At 41.9% G+C, this 14,471-nt stretch overlaps 1 protein-coding gene across 2 annotated transcripts in view; it reads right to left on the bottom strand.

The window, feature by feature from the left end:
- LOC116727172 (alpha-tectorin-like) overlaps positions 1–14,471 on the bottom strand; it is a 125,909-nt gene that overhangs the window by 8,953 nt on the left and 102,485 nt on the right. Inside the window, exons 15-29 of one of the 2 annotated variants that reach the window (XM_032574410.1) lie at positions 8,052–8,650; positions 7,692–7,846; positions 6,709–7,109; positions 6,393–6,589; positions 4,781–5,176; positions 4,410–4,693; positions 4,018–4,295; positions 3,795–3,914; positions 2,924–3,039; positions 2,554–2,832; positions 2,370–2,465; positions 2,069–2,234; positions 1,362–1,762; positions 694–1,270; positions 23–606 (exon numbers count right to left, since the gene is read on the bottom strand). In XM_032574410.1, coding sequence (XP_032430301.1) covers positions 23–606; positions 694–1,270; positions 1,362–1,762; positions 2,069–2,234; positions 2,370–2,465; positions 2,554–2,832; positions 2,924–3,039; positions 3,795–3,914; positions 4,018–4,295; positions 4,410–4,693; positions 4,781–5,176; positions 6,393–6,589; positions 6,709–7,109; positions 7,692–7,846; positions 8,052–8,650 — 4,649 coding nt within the window. The remainder of the gene's footprint in view (positions 1–22; positions 607–693; positions 1,271–1,361; positions 1,763–2,068; positions 2,235–2,369; positions 2,466–2,553; positions 2,833–2,923; positions 3,040–3,794; positions 3,915–4,017; positions 4,296–4,409; positions 4,694–4,780; positions 5,177–6,392; positions 6,590–6,708; positions 7,110–7,691; positions 7,847–8,051; positions 8,651–14,471) is intronic. The other variant, XM_032574409.1, reaches the window with a different exon arrangement.

Here is a 14,471-nt window from a genome sequence, read left to right as displayed (position 1 = left end):
TAGAAATTTATTTGTCACTCACCTTCACAGTGCTTCTACTTGCCATCTCAATAGCAACTTGTGTTCCCTCTGCCTCAAACCTTAGCACATTGGAGAAACCCTGTGGCCCCTGAGGAACTTTTTCCACAGTAACCATGAAGTGCGAATGATTAGAGAACCCCATAACTTTGGCAAGGGTCAGGCGACATGCTCCTGGGTACTGGTACATCACTCCATCAAATGTATGATATGATCCTAATCCTCTTATCCAACATGTTGCAAAGCTGTTTGGTCTGCAACCTCTTACTCCATCCTCCACCCTGCAGGACTCATGTTGGCCACAGCTGTGAGAGCTGCAAGTCATGGAGCCATAGCTACATGTACAGCGCCTCCCACAGTCTGCATCCAGTATGACAGTTTCTCCTGAGTGGTAGTAGTGACCCTCAAAGCTGCAGCCACAGTCAGAATGAGGGACACAGACCCCTCCACTCAGGAGGTAGCCTGAATTGCAGACACAGCTCTCTTGGTTTGGGAGGGGGCAGTTGTTGGTGGAATTGGGGTTGACACATGTAGATGGACATCCTGTACCCTGGGCCTCATAGTGGCTATTGGCTGGGCAGGGGATTTCTAAACACAAGAAACATTTATTCTCAAATTTCTAATATTTAAGAGCATTTACTTTTTAAAATTATTGTGACTGACTGGCAGACATACCACAGAAGCCAGAACTCCGCCAGCTCTGTGGCTGGATCCCATTTTGTTGACACTGACTTGAGTAGACATTTAGGGCTTGGCACAGAATGGGTTGATACCCTCCACTGACACAGAGATCATACACACAGCTGTCCACAAAAGATCCTGTAGGGAGTCGTTGATGGCATGCAGCAAACGGTCCAGTGCTGTTCTCAAGAATACCACAGTGGGCAGAGTTTCTGTACAGTGCTGTCTGAGCTGCTGTGCAGCCAGCACAGGCCAGACCTGAACACTGAACCTCACAGCCCGGCTCATCATCTCCAGATATTTTCCAGCTGTTGGCAAAAACCACATCAGAGCTCACCACTTCACCCTGACGGGTTCGAAAGTCATCTCCAGGGCGATTGTTGAAGTTTCCACAGAGCCCACATGTGCTATTTTGGTAAGTGTAGGGCACAGCTATCTGGACATATGAATACATGTCATAAGACACCCTCAGGCCAAAGTCAGTGCTGACGATCACAGAGAAACCTGACTGATAAACCTGGATAGAGCCGTTTCTGAGGGAAAACGGAGCTGTAGCAAAGCTTCCATTGACCTGTAAGGATGGCAACAATAAAGTAGTTACAAATATGAACAAGGGAAAAAATACATGGTATATGTTAAAGTAACTAAGAGACTCTTGTTACCTTAGCCTCTCCATAACGTCCTTTAACCAGCTCAATAGATTCATCATGAACAAAGACTTTGACAAGCCGTGTCCATGAAAAATGAGTGCTGCCGCGATGCTCGTTCTTCCCCTCAACTCTATAGTAGGGCAGTCCGTTCTGACACTGCTCTGACAGAACGTAAGTGCATGTGCCTTGAAAGTGAAACACTGAGTTGTCAAAGGTGTAGTAATGTGGATCTCCACTGATGGTGCAGGTTTGTCTTTGCACAGTCTGGCAGGAGTACTGAAAGGCAGCTGGCCGACAGATTTGGGAGAAGGAGCAGGGATTGTTGGAGCATTGCAGCCCTGCTCTGGTGCAGGTGCACTTCTGTGCACAGGTGCTGTCACTCCAGAAAGAGTTGCCAAATTCAACAGGTAGATCTTAAAAAATAACAAACCCAAAAATAACAGAACAAAGTTTAACATTTTTTTACTGTCAAGATTTCTCTCAAAATCTCAGCAGTTCAGTAAATACTCAGAAACCTTGTTTGAAAATGTTCTAAACATCCTCCTAATGCTCTCTTGCAGTTACTTTACTCCATGTTACCAACTAAATTCCCCTCGTAAACGGCCTTACTAATCCTATTTCTTGTTCACTCACTGGAGGTCTCCATGTAACAGAGGGATTAACTCCTCCCCCAAGGTCTAAAGATAAGGGGTCCATTGGTGCAGAACTACTGGTCTTACTGTTGAAAGTGCAGCCTCTTGATCCATGATCCAGTCGGAAAGCCCAGCGACCAGGTACATTGACGTTACTGTTAAGGTGGAAAACTGAGTAATTGCCTGAAGGGTTACTGGAGAAGGATCCAGGAACGGTGAGATAGTGAATGGAATTAATTGTGTCGTATCCAACCTGGGATAATAAAATACACAAAGATGCATTTAATATGTGCACATTTTAAACTAGTCTTAGCATTTACATCTAAAGTGATGAATTGCACAGTAGAAAAGATTTAAAATTGTATAACTTGAATATACTTGCTCTAACCTGTACGTTCCAACGATTTGGGGATATATTCCCATAGTTCATCAGCACAAAGGAGTATTGGCCTCCAGAGATCAGGACAGCCTGGATGGTTGTTTGCTGAAAATAAAAACAATGTGTTGCTTTTGTTTTGTGGTATCTAGATAAAAGCATACCCATCATACATTTCAAAGAGAAGAAAACTTACTGAATTATTATGTAGCCAGTAGGGTATTTCATGCCAAGTTGCAACAAACACCCAGCTTGCAGTAAAGTTGAACTGTGGGAAGTAATTATTAATGTCCTCTGTTGCTTGGTTGAGGATGTTGCCCCTTGTATATTGTTTATAGTAGACCAGACCAGTTTGTCTGTTGTCAAATATAGTCCAGAATGGAGCAATTATGTCCCTGGTCCCATACATTGGAAAACTTTGAGGTATGTGTATCCCCCATGGATTATTAAAGGTTATATGCCCATTATGGTTCACCTAAAAAAAAAAAAACAAGCAAAAACTTTTATCTTCTGGCAAATGAGTAAGTGTTTTTTATTTATTTAACATGGAGGCAATTTTTACATACGTAAATCTCATTGTATGATTGTCCAAAATACACAAAAGGTTGTTGTAGAGCAATCCGAGGGGAGCTTCCATCGAGAGCTGGTTGAGTTGTGTTTCCAGAAATTGGGTAGAGAGGTCCTATAAAAAGCACAGATTTCATTAAACACATTTATAACAGAAACACAATAGAAATTTGTTTGTGCTGAAGTGTCCTTTGGATGAAAATGCTTAGGATCTAGCCACTTATCCCACCTTGTTTTAATTAAGGATCCCTAGATATGATCCCTAGAAATGAGGCAAGTCTTAATGTTAATTCAATATTTCAAAGCATGGCCAACAAGGACTGAACAGTTTTCTTCACTTCCTCGGCTCCCACTGCAAAACTACACAGAGATGACAATTCAAAGATCAAAGTAATCGTTGGTCGTTCACAACTTCTCCTTCTGTTTGCTGATTGGCCCGGTAAAAATCGACCTGAGAGAATTCAAGAGCCCAGACTGTGCTGGAAGGGAGAACTATTTTGAAGTGGAAGAAATGGCCAGTCTAGTTTTCACTAAAACCACGTTAGAGCACATCGCCCCAATTTTTATGTTCTTATACTGGCTCCCTGTAGCTCAGTGAATAGACTTTGAAGTACTTTTCTTAGTATGTCAACCTTGTTGTTACTGTGTAAACCTTTCAGAACACTCAATTCTTCTGGTTCTAGTCTACTCTGCATCCCCACAACAAGAACCAAGCATAGAGAAGTAGCCAGAACCACCAGATGCAGAAAATGAAGATTATCCTTAAAACTTGAAGAATACCAGCATGCAAGATATGTTTCACTCTGCAATGTGATTATCAATTACTCTTTTCATATGAAAAACAAAAGGCTTAAAAGGTGTTGCCCTTACCGTAGCTCTCATTGTTGGGTCTAGGATAGTGCTCATCAGAAAAGCAACTGTACACACCGTCTTTCTTACCGCACCACTCATGCTCTCCACAGTCCAGCTGTTCACAGGGGTCAATCTCGGCTGAATCAAATATATCAGAAAACAACATTTCAAACCATTAACATTGCATACGACCAATCAGTAGCTCATTGTTCTGATAATTTATTGAGTAAAACAAGCATACCACAACGCAAGGGAGAGCGCCAGTTGGGGATGCTTAGACCCAAATTGGTGCAGGTTTTCTCATAAGCAGAGACAGCAGAACACAGCATGCCATTGGCTGGTGTGTAGATGCAGAGATCGTAAACACAGGAAGTGAAAAATGGTTGGGGGTCAGAATGCAGGTGACAAGAACTGAATGGGCCACTGGTGTTGTTGATGACTCTGCAGAGTTCTGTGTATTCTTCTATGAAGCGGCAGTCACTTAGTCCATCACCACTTCTCTCTTCAGTGGATTCACATCTAGAAAAGTTGTTTAGACATTTAAGAGTTTTTAAGACAGCAGGAGTTTTAACAAACATGTTCAATTGCTGAGATTTCATCAGGTAAATGCAGACAAATGGAGGCTGAGCTCACCCTGCTTGGCTTGTCTCTGATTTCCAGCTGTGGCCAAATTGCTTGTCGTTTTCGGCCAAAGTACCATTGGGCAAAACTTTGTCATCATTGGGATCACCATTGAAGTTCCCACACATTCCACTGACTCTGCTCTGATAGTTGCGACCCATCCTGACCAATAAAGTACTGGAGCCATCAAATTGGACTACGACATCAACAGCATTAAACACTATGTAACTTCCCTGCCTCATCACCTGACCAAAATTTCCTGCAGTGGCGGGAAGAGAAACCTCTGTTCCATTTACCTGTTATGATGAGAGTTCATAGAGTAAGACCAAAGGTTTTAGCAGAAGAAACTTGTTTTCTTATCCTTAATTTAAATTAAAGTTTACCTTCACTCCCTTGTTAGGTCCGAGCCTGACATTAACTCTCTGATCAGGATTTGAGAGGTATATATCAACTGATGACACGAAAGACACAAGATTGTTTCCTCTGTGCTTGTTGGTGGCCACGACTTTGTACCGAGTTTCATTGTTGCTGTGTCTCAAACTCTCAGTGATGACGTAAGAGCATGATCCCTGAAAATGAGCTAGGGCTCCATCGAAGGTGATGTAGTGTGGGTCACCCCATACAGTACAGGTAGACATGGCATTGTAACAGCCCAGCTGACCATCTCTGATGGTGCACTCTTGTGCAGGAGTGCATGATGAGGGACTGCAGATCAGGACATTGGGCGCGTGACATTCACACCGTTGGGAGCAACTGTCTCTCCAGAAGGACTCACCGGCCTGCAAGATGAGACAAGAATGAAAGTATTAAGTTGTGTGACAACATTAAGAAGAATTGAATCTTGAGATAATAAGCAATGGACTACTGCAATGTTTCTTCTCCAGTTCAAATCATATTTGTAAAACTACAACATGCAGAACCTGATTCATTATCCAGCGTTGCCAATTTTCCACTCCTTCCTGATATTTCAGGCTTTTTTAATTACTGAAGGAATTTCCAATCTGGGTACCAAACAAAAGTGTGAGATGATTTCTATAACATGTCACTCTTGACTTTTGTTTCAAAAGGACATACAACCCAAATAGTAATAGTGCAATTAAAGTAAATGTGCTTGTGCTAATATTTGCAAATTTATAGAAAATTCAAAGGGTAAATTGAAATAGACTGAATTTTACTGCTTTTCAAGGCCACGTAAAGAACTTTATCCTATCACCACATTCACCCAATCATACTCGCACACTTTCATGAACCAATTCACAAATCGGTAGAAAGTTAATGATGCAGGGCCTCATTGACATGTAACGGATTGAAGCTAGAGTCAAACCCACAACATTCAAAGCTTCTAGCAGATTTGAATATATCTTCATACCACATTATTTTATTTGTAAGGAGGAACAGTCCATTATCTCTTGGATCACATTTGAAAACTACATTTACACCCCTGGCTGTTTCTTGACCAATGGCTGCTTCCTCCCTGAGTGGTCTGTAAGTTCTTGTAGGCACAGGGCTCAGTCCATTTCAGATATCGACTCTCACACCAGAATCAGCCAGATTTCTTCTGAAAGTCATCAGCATTGTTTTATTCATATATTTGTTTGGTGATGGGGTATTCGACATGTGCACATTTTGAGCAAGAATAGAGTCTCCTCTATAAGGCAGAATCATCCTGAACAGTGCAATCGCTAGTTATAACTATAATGTTTCTAATTGCATATAACTATTTCAACAAGTGAACGGGACACTTTTAGACACCTAGAAAAAATGTATCCAAGGATAAATCAACACAGAGGCTCACAATATCTTAACATATTGACTGATTGTTTTTGAGTTTGCTGTGATGTCATACGGAAAAGGAATTATGTTTGAGTTTATTGCCTTAAAATTCAACACCTCAAAAGATCTTTAGTTCATCAAAGTCATCCTGGAACTGTTGTTTAGCTTGTTCTGACCTTCTGAACCAATAGATGAAGAGTAAAGTAACCTGAAATAACCTACATTGAAGTAGAAGCCACCATGCTGACAGCCACAGCTTTCCACAGGCACACAGCTTGTTCCACTCCTGGAAAACCCTTCATCACAGAAACATCCCTCAGAGCAAACATGGTCACAGGCAGCATCAATGCTGCTGGCACAGGTGTTGCCACAGTCTGTTCCACACAGCTCATAATGGCTGTTGGCTGGGCAGACCATTCCTTTACAGGTGAGGAAAAAATGGATGACATGTTGATTAAAACAAGTAAAAACAAGATACTTTTGAGGAAAAAACTTGTTTGATTGATTACTTTAATAGCACATTGCCTTCCATACTCACTGCAAGTGGTGTTTTGTCTCCAAGGGTAGATCCGGACATTAGCAGACTGACAGGCACTGACGTATGTCTCTATAGCCCTGCACAGGAGATCACTGCCTCGATTTCCCGACACGCAGACATCAAAGACGCAGTCTCTGAAATATGGTGCTGGATCCACCTCCTTGTGGCAGAAGCTGAATGGGCCATCAGCTGCCCGGATCACCTCACACTGGGCCTTGGCAGATCGGTCATCGTTGCATTGTGCGCATGAAGAGCCACAGCCGTCACTACAGGTGTAGTTCCCAGGAACCTTCCAAGCTGCCCCAAAAGCAACTGCTGAGTTGGATGATGCTCCACTTGGAGTGTGGAAATCATCATTTGGATTTCCATTGAAGTTTCCACAAAGTCCACACACATGTCCTCTGATCAACATAAGATAGACTGAATAAATTTTTTTGCATTGGCATAACAATGAAGACATACACAATCGCAGGCAAGAAAACACAACGTGCTATAAAACTATTGAAAACAATGTAGTAATTAAAAATGTTTGAATTCAATTTTCAGTGGTGAGCTGGTTAGCTTGCTAGCTATAGCTGTGAAATATTTTTCCTAGCTACTTATGCTAACTATAGCTGTAAACTACAATTGGCTACCTCATCAACAACATTCAAATCTAAGGCTTTTAACATTTAATAATACCTAATAAAATGATTTTCAGATAGGTTAACATGTATTTTATTGGTCCCAGAATTGGATGATTTTGGGGTAGCATGGCATTTGCATGGCATTCCCAAAACAGACCGAGATACTCAACAAAAATGATAAAAAAACAGCATCTATATTTTTAGATGAAACAGTTTTATCTCAAAATATATAGAAATATTTTTCTAAGCAGCAATGATGGTATATTTATGTAACTATGTCCTAAAAAGGGCATTAATTAGGAAAAAAGGAATGAAAAAAATATGATCTTTAAATCTGATCTCAAGTACATAGGCTACCTGTAGCTTGGGGGCACCGAAATGGACACTGTGCTACTTCCATCATACATGACTCTTAGTCCAAAGTCTGCATTGACAAATGTTTGAGATCCACTTCCAAAAATAGACAGGCTTCCATTGAGGACAATTGGAAGATTTCTTGTGATTCCATTCACCTGTGAAAAAGAAAAGATTTTCATGAGAGACGCACAGCTGATGTTATTGGACTGTTACTCATGCAGATATTAAGAGCAGAACAGTTTTTGGTAATATGCCAAGAAGAAATCTTTCACCATTTAAAAGTCTTTGCAAAAGTAATTTCGAATCAACTATAGAGAATTCGAATCATCTTCAAAAATCTATCAGAGAAAATTTTCTTGCCTGCACGGTACCCCAGTTGCCTCTGTACATACGCACTTCATAGCCCAAGACATCAACAAAAACTTCAGCCGTGATAGAAACTGGCAGTCCAAACCACGGTTCATTCTTTGCTTTCACAGAAAACTGGTGAAGGTCCACAGTGTTATTGCAAACTGTTGCCAGGACATAGCGACAGGTTCCCTGGAAGTCATAGGCCTTGCCATCAAAGGTCAGGTAGTGCGGGTCTCCAGAGGCAGAGCAGGTGCCATGAGGGTTGGGATGGCAGCCAAACTCACCTCCCACAACATGGCAGGACTCCTGAGGTCCGCATGAATTTGGGGAACATTGGACTACACCAGTTACACCATTACAGGTGCAAAAGCTCTGACATTCTTCACCATACCAGAACTGTTCACCAGCTTGCCGATAACGTCCATCATGAAAGCATCCACAGGATGTTGGAGGCACACACTGGTTACCATTGAGGACAAACCCATCATTACACTGGCACCCCTCCTGGCACTGAGTGTCACAGGTGAAGGGGAAGGAGAGGCTGGGGCAGGAAGACGGACATGAACTTCCACAGAGTTCATAATGACTGTTTGATGGACAGGTTGGTACTGGGGGGAATGAAAGAAGTTCAATAAGAAGTAATTATGAATGTGTTCATTTCAAAGGGATCTCTATCAAACGTGGTTCTAGTACTTACCACAGCCAGTTGCATTCCTCCACTGTCCCAGGGACACACCGTTATGTTGACACATCAGTGCATAATCTCGGAGGACCTCACACAGCGTTGATGCTGGATCTCTGGAGCCTTGGAGGATTTCTACACATGCATTTACCTGCTGCCATGGGTTCACTGCAGCCCAGCATGATCTAAATGGTCCAATGTGTGAAGTAAGAACTCCACAGTACTCACTGGAACTGAAATTGGTTGCAGAATTACGAGGTCTGTTTTCCACACAGTGATCTGCCAGGGAGCCATCTCGCCAACTGTCCCCAAACATCTGGGAGTCACTGACTAGAGTACCATTGGGTGTACGGAAATCATCATTCTGGTCAGCATTGTAGTTTCCACAAAGTCCACCTAATAAACCACTGTAGACACCTGGTGCAGTGACACGCACAAAATGAGGCCAGACAGTCTGCAGAGTTACACCAAAGGCTGTGCGAAGGATGACACTGTGAGTGCTGCTTTGGAAGACGCGGATTCTGTTGGATCCAGAGCTGAATGGCAGTCTGGTCAGTTGGCCATCAACCTATAACACATAACAAAAAAAAACTTTAGAAAGGTTTTTGGTGCAAATGTTCAAAATATTTCAAATTGGATATAGAAATTGATTTTCTCACTTTTCATCACTTTGGAAAAATTCCAGATATAATCAAATCTTACTAATACAAAATGTACTATACATAATGTGTCCATTGTTTGTAGACATTCTCTGAATAGCTTATTCCTTACAACAGTTAAAGAGTTTTGATTGAGTAGAGCTGATAAAGTGTTAAACATTTTCCTTCTTACTTTTAATACATATTTGGGTTGTGCTGATTAAACAGATTGAAGATAAGTCCACTCAGGTTCATCTCAAAATAGGCAATATGTACACTAAGCTTGGTTTTATCAACATATTTTGACATTTGTTTATTATTTGAAGTGTCATTAAATATTAGTTATGTAATAATCTTCAAACAAAGCCACACTAATATGTTATTTACTTATTTTATTTGTAGAAATTTGTCACTCACCTTCACAGTGCTTCTACTTGCCATCTCAATAGCAACTTGTGTTCCCTCTGCCCCAAACTTTAGCACATTAGAGAAACCCTGTGACCCCTGAGGAACTTTTTCCACAGTGACCATGAAGTGCGAATGATTAGAGAACCCCATAACTTTGGCAAGGATCAGGCGACATGCTCCTGGGTACTGGTACATCACTCCATCAAATGTATGATATGATCCTAGTCCTCTTATCCAACATGTTGCAAAGCTGTTTGGTCTGCAACCTCTTACTCCATCCTCCACCCTGCAGGACTCATGTTGGCCACAGCTGTGAGAGCTGCAAGTCATGGAGCCATAGCTGCATGTACAGCGCCTCCTACAGTCTGCATCCAGTATGACAGTTTCTCCTGAGTGGTAGTAGTGACCCTGAAAGCTGCAGCCACAGTCAGCCTGAGGGACACAGGCCCCTCCACTCAGGAGGTAGCCTGAATTGCAGACACAGCTCTCTTGGTTTGGGAGGGGGCAGTTGTTGGTGGAATTGGGGTTGACACATGTAGATGGACATCCTGTACCCTGGGCCTCATAGTGGCTATTGGCTGGGCAGGGGATTTCTAAACACAAGAAATATTTGTTCTCAAATTTTTAATCTTTAAGAGCATTTACTTTTTAAAATTATTGTGACTGACTGGCAGACATACCACAGAAGCCAGAACGCCGCCAGCTTTGTGGCTGGATCCCATTTTGTTGACACTGACTTGAGTAGACATTTAGGGCTAGGCACAGAATGGGTTGATACCCTCCACTGACACAGAGATCATACACACAGCTGACCACAAAAGATCTAGGAGGAAGTTGTTGATGGCATGCAGCAAACGGACCTGTGCTGTTCTCAAGAATACCACAGTGGGCAGAGTTTCTGTACAGTGCTGTCTGAGCTACTGTGCAGCCAGCACAGGCCAGACCTGAACACTGAGCATCACAGCCAGGCTCATCATCACCAGCAGCTTTCCAGCTGTTGGCAAAAACCACATCAGAGCTCACCACTTCACCCTGACGGGTTCGAAAGTCATCTCCAGGGTTATTGTTGAAGTTTCCACAGAGTCCACATGTGCTATTTTGGTAAGTGTAGGGCAAACTGATTCGGACATATAAAAATCTGTCATAAGACACCATCAGGCCAAAGTCAGTGCTGACGATCACAGAGAAACCTGACTGATAAACCTGGATAGAGCCGTTTCTGAGGGAAAATGGAGCTGTTGCAAAGCTTCCATTAACCTGTAAGGATGGCAACGATAAAGTAGTTACAAATATGAACAATGGAATAATGCAATGTCTATGTTACAGGGAGTAAGAAAATCGTGTTACCTTGGCCTGACTCTCATGTCCTCTAACCAGCTCAATAGTTTCATCATAGACAACGACTTTGACCAGTTGTGTCCATGAAACACGAGTGCTGCCGCGATGCTCGTTCTTCCCCTCAACTCTATAGTAGGGCAGTCTGTTCTGACACTGTTCTGACAGAACGTAAGTGCATGTGCCTTGAAAGTGAAACACTGAGTTGTCAAAGGTGTAGTAATGTGGATCTCCACTGATGGTGCAAGTTCGTCTTTGCGCTGTCTGGCAGGAGTACTGAAATGCAGCTGGCCGACAGATTTGGGAGAAGGAGCAGGGATTGTTGGAGCATTGCAGCCCTTCACCGGTGCATTTGCACTTCTGTGCACAGGTGCTGTCACTCCAGAAAGAGTCACCAAGTTGAACAGTTTGACCTTTAAACAAAGAAAGAACAGGAGTCATTTAAGGCTGCTTTAATGATGAATAAGTTCATGTGTTTCAAACATCTAAATTTAAATGCTTTTAAAACAGAGGTGTCAAACTCCAATCCTCAAGAGCCACTGTGCTGCATATTTTAGGTGTACCACTGGTCCAACACATCAGAATCAATTGGCTGAATTACCTCCTAAGTATGTAGATAAGTTCTCCAGCGTCCTGCTTATGACCTAATCAATGATGGCATAGTTCCTTTGAAAATTTAACTTTAATTGAATTACTGATTACTCCTTGAAAATGTAACTTAGTTAGATCACTGATTACTTGATTACCCCGCCCCAGCGTCCAGGTTGTGCGTTACGGCCCTGCGTTTGGTGTCAGAGCGCAGCACACAACACTCCTCCTGCGGCTCCACAACTCAGATGTCCCGCTGCACAGATTTGTAACACTTATCTTAATATTAATAATGATAATAATGGCGTTCAGTTGCACAACTTTACAGACTTGTTCATTTGTGGCTGTTTTCACGTTTATTGCGCTGTTCATATTAGTCTCCATGTTTGCAGTTTGTTGTAGCGCAACACAAAGCTCAACGTAATTCACAGGTAATATATTAACTCAGTGGTTCCCAAAGATTTTCTGGGCCTCCCTATGGATTACAATAAAATCCCCCCAAAAAGAAAAAAAAACTCCTCTGGGCACAAACATTGTTCAACCAGACATAAACCTATACACACATTTTGTTTTCAAACTCCACTGAAGTTTATTTCACACTTCAAGTTGCAACAAGACACACTACAAACCATCTTTATAGTGAAACACTTTTGTGTAACTGTTTTTTTTTTTCATTCATCCATACTGCTTCCTGCGCCCCTCCTGCAATGGCACTGCGCCCCCTGGAGGGGGCGCGCCCCACACTTTGGGAACCACTCTATGAACTTGACATTAACAAAGATACAGAAGGACAGATCATCCGTGAAATGATGGACAGAGAGAGTCTGACTAAAACTAACTGGATGTCAGACAAATTCTGGGGCTTATGTCTGCTTATGTGCAAGCCCAAAAACCTCAACCCACAACTCATTAAATCTGCAAGCGACTTTAGAAAAAACAAGCCCAAACTGCTTATAATAATCAGACTTGGCGAGCGAAATTCAAAATAGTTCCTGTTTTTCCACCAACAAAATCCGCTTCTCCCTCCATTGTTTATATTTCTGTCGCTGCTGATAACCGTTGCATAGAAACGGTGATTACTCCCCAAGACGCGTAGAGGAAATAAAATTAAATTACAAAAGAAAATAGTAGTAAGTGATTTTGATAAGTAACTGTAGTCTGACTACTGGATTTGAAATAGCAACGCTTTAGATTACTGAAAAAAGTAGTCTGATGTCATTAACGCGTTATTAAGTAACGCATTACTGACATCACTGGACCTAATTACCATATTTTCTGGACTATAGAGGGCACCATACTATAACCCACCCTCAATGTTTTCTTAAAAAAACTGGAAACTTACATATATAAGCCACACCGGGCTATAAGCCGCTGGTATTCGGTTTTCCACAAGGATGCAGCAGAGGGTTGCGTACTTAGTAAATCTGCTATTAAAGGCGCAGCGCTGCGTCTCCAACGCCGAACCATGGATTTGTTCATGCTGAGCTTAATACATGCAGCTGCTAGAGCTGTACTGCCAGATCAACGGCATTATTCACTTCCTATTAAAGAGCCCCCTGGTGGTTAAAGAAAAATCCACAGAAAAGCCGCACCGGGCTATAAGCCGCACGATTCAAAGCGTGGGGGAAAAGTAGCGGCTTATAGTCCGAAAAATATGGTACTTGGTTGAAATGTGTTGAGACTCATTTAAAAGTGGCAGGACACCGGTCCTCGAGGCCTTAGGTATGACACATGTAATCTAAGAAATGAAGGGTTTATAGAAGATTAAACTGAAGAGTTTCTTAGGGTTTAACACACTTATTTTAATAGCCCTATTTTTCTGCCTTGAGAGACATATTGGAGTTTTCCCTTATTTTCATGATATGTGTGCTTGTTGTTATAAAGAAGTACCCTCAGTGACTATGTTCTCCTACCATTAAAAGTGCAGCCTCTTGAACCATGATCTACTCGAAATGCCCAGCGACCGGGTACGTTGACGTTGCTGTTGAGACTAAAAGTTGAGTTGGGTCCGGTTGCGTTACTAGAGAGTGATCCAGGGATGTTCATGTGGTGAGAGGAATTTTTCGTATCGTATCCGGCCTGAAAATTAATTGTGCATACATAAAACAATTAATTTATATTTAGAGAAATATACACTGTCTGGGACCAATAAAATACAAATAAAACATGACTTTGTTTTAATGAGTTTGTTTGAATAGCTCTGACCTGTACAGATCTTGATGTGGAGGCTATTGACCCATAATTCATCAGGACAAATGAATAATGGCCATTGGTAGTCAAGACTGCCTGAAAGGTTGTTCGCTGAAAAAATAAATGTATTTATTGAGAATGAATTTACAGATTAATCAAACACTATTTTACTTGTACATCAATTACACTATATTGCCATAAATATTTGCTCACCCATCCAAATTATTGGAATCAGGTGTTACAATCACGTCCGTGGCCACAGGTGCATAAAATTAAGCACCTGGGCATGTAGGCTGTTTTTACAAACTTTTGTGAAATAATCTGCCGCTCTCAGTGAATTCCAGTGGAGAACTGATGCCACCTGTGCAACAAATCTAATTGTGGAACTTTCTGACTCCTAAATATTCCACAGTCAGCTGTATTACAAGAAAATATAAGTGTTTGGGAATGATGGCAACTTAGCCATAAAGTGGTAGTCCACATAAACTGACGGAGTGGGATCAGTGGATGCTGAAGCGCAAAGTGCAAAGAGTTTCTGCAGAGATGATCATTACAGACCTTCAAACTTCATGTGCCCTTCAGATTAGC

The sequence above is a fragment of the Xiphophorus hellerii genome, chromosome 10 (assembly GCF_003331165.1).
Source record: "Xiphophorus hellerii strain 12219 chromosome 10, Xiphophorus_hellerii-4.1, whole genome shotgun sequence".
NCBI lineage: Eukaryota > Metazoa > Chordata > Actinopteri > Cyprinodontiformes > Poeciliidae > Xiphophorus > Xiphophorus hellerii.
Note: the sequence above shows the minus strand (reverse complement) of the source record. Positions and strands in the feature narration are given on the sequence as shown.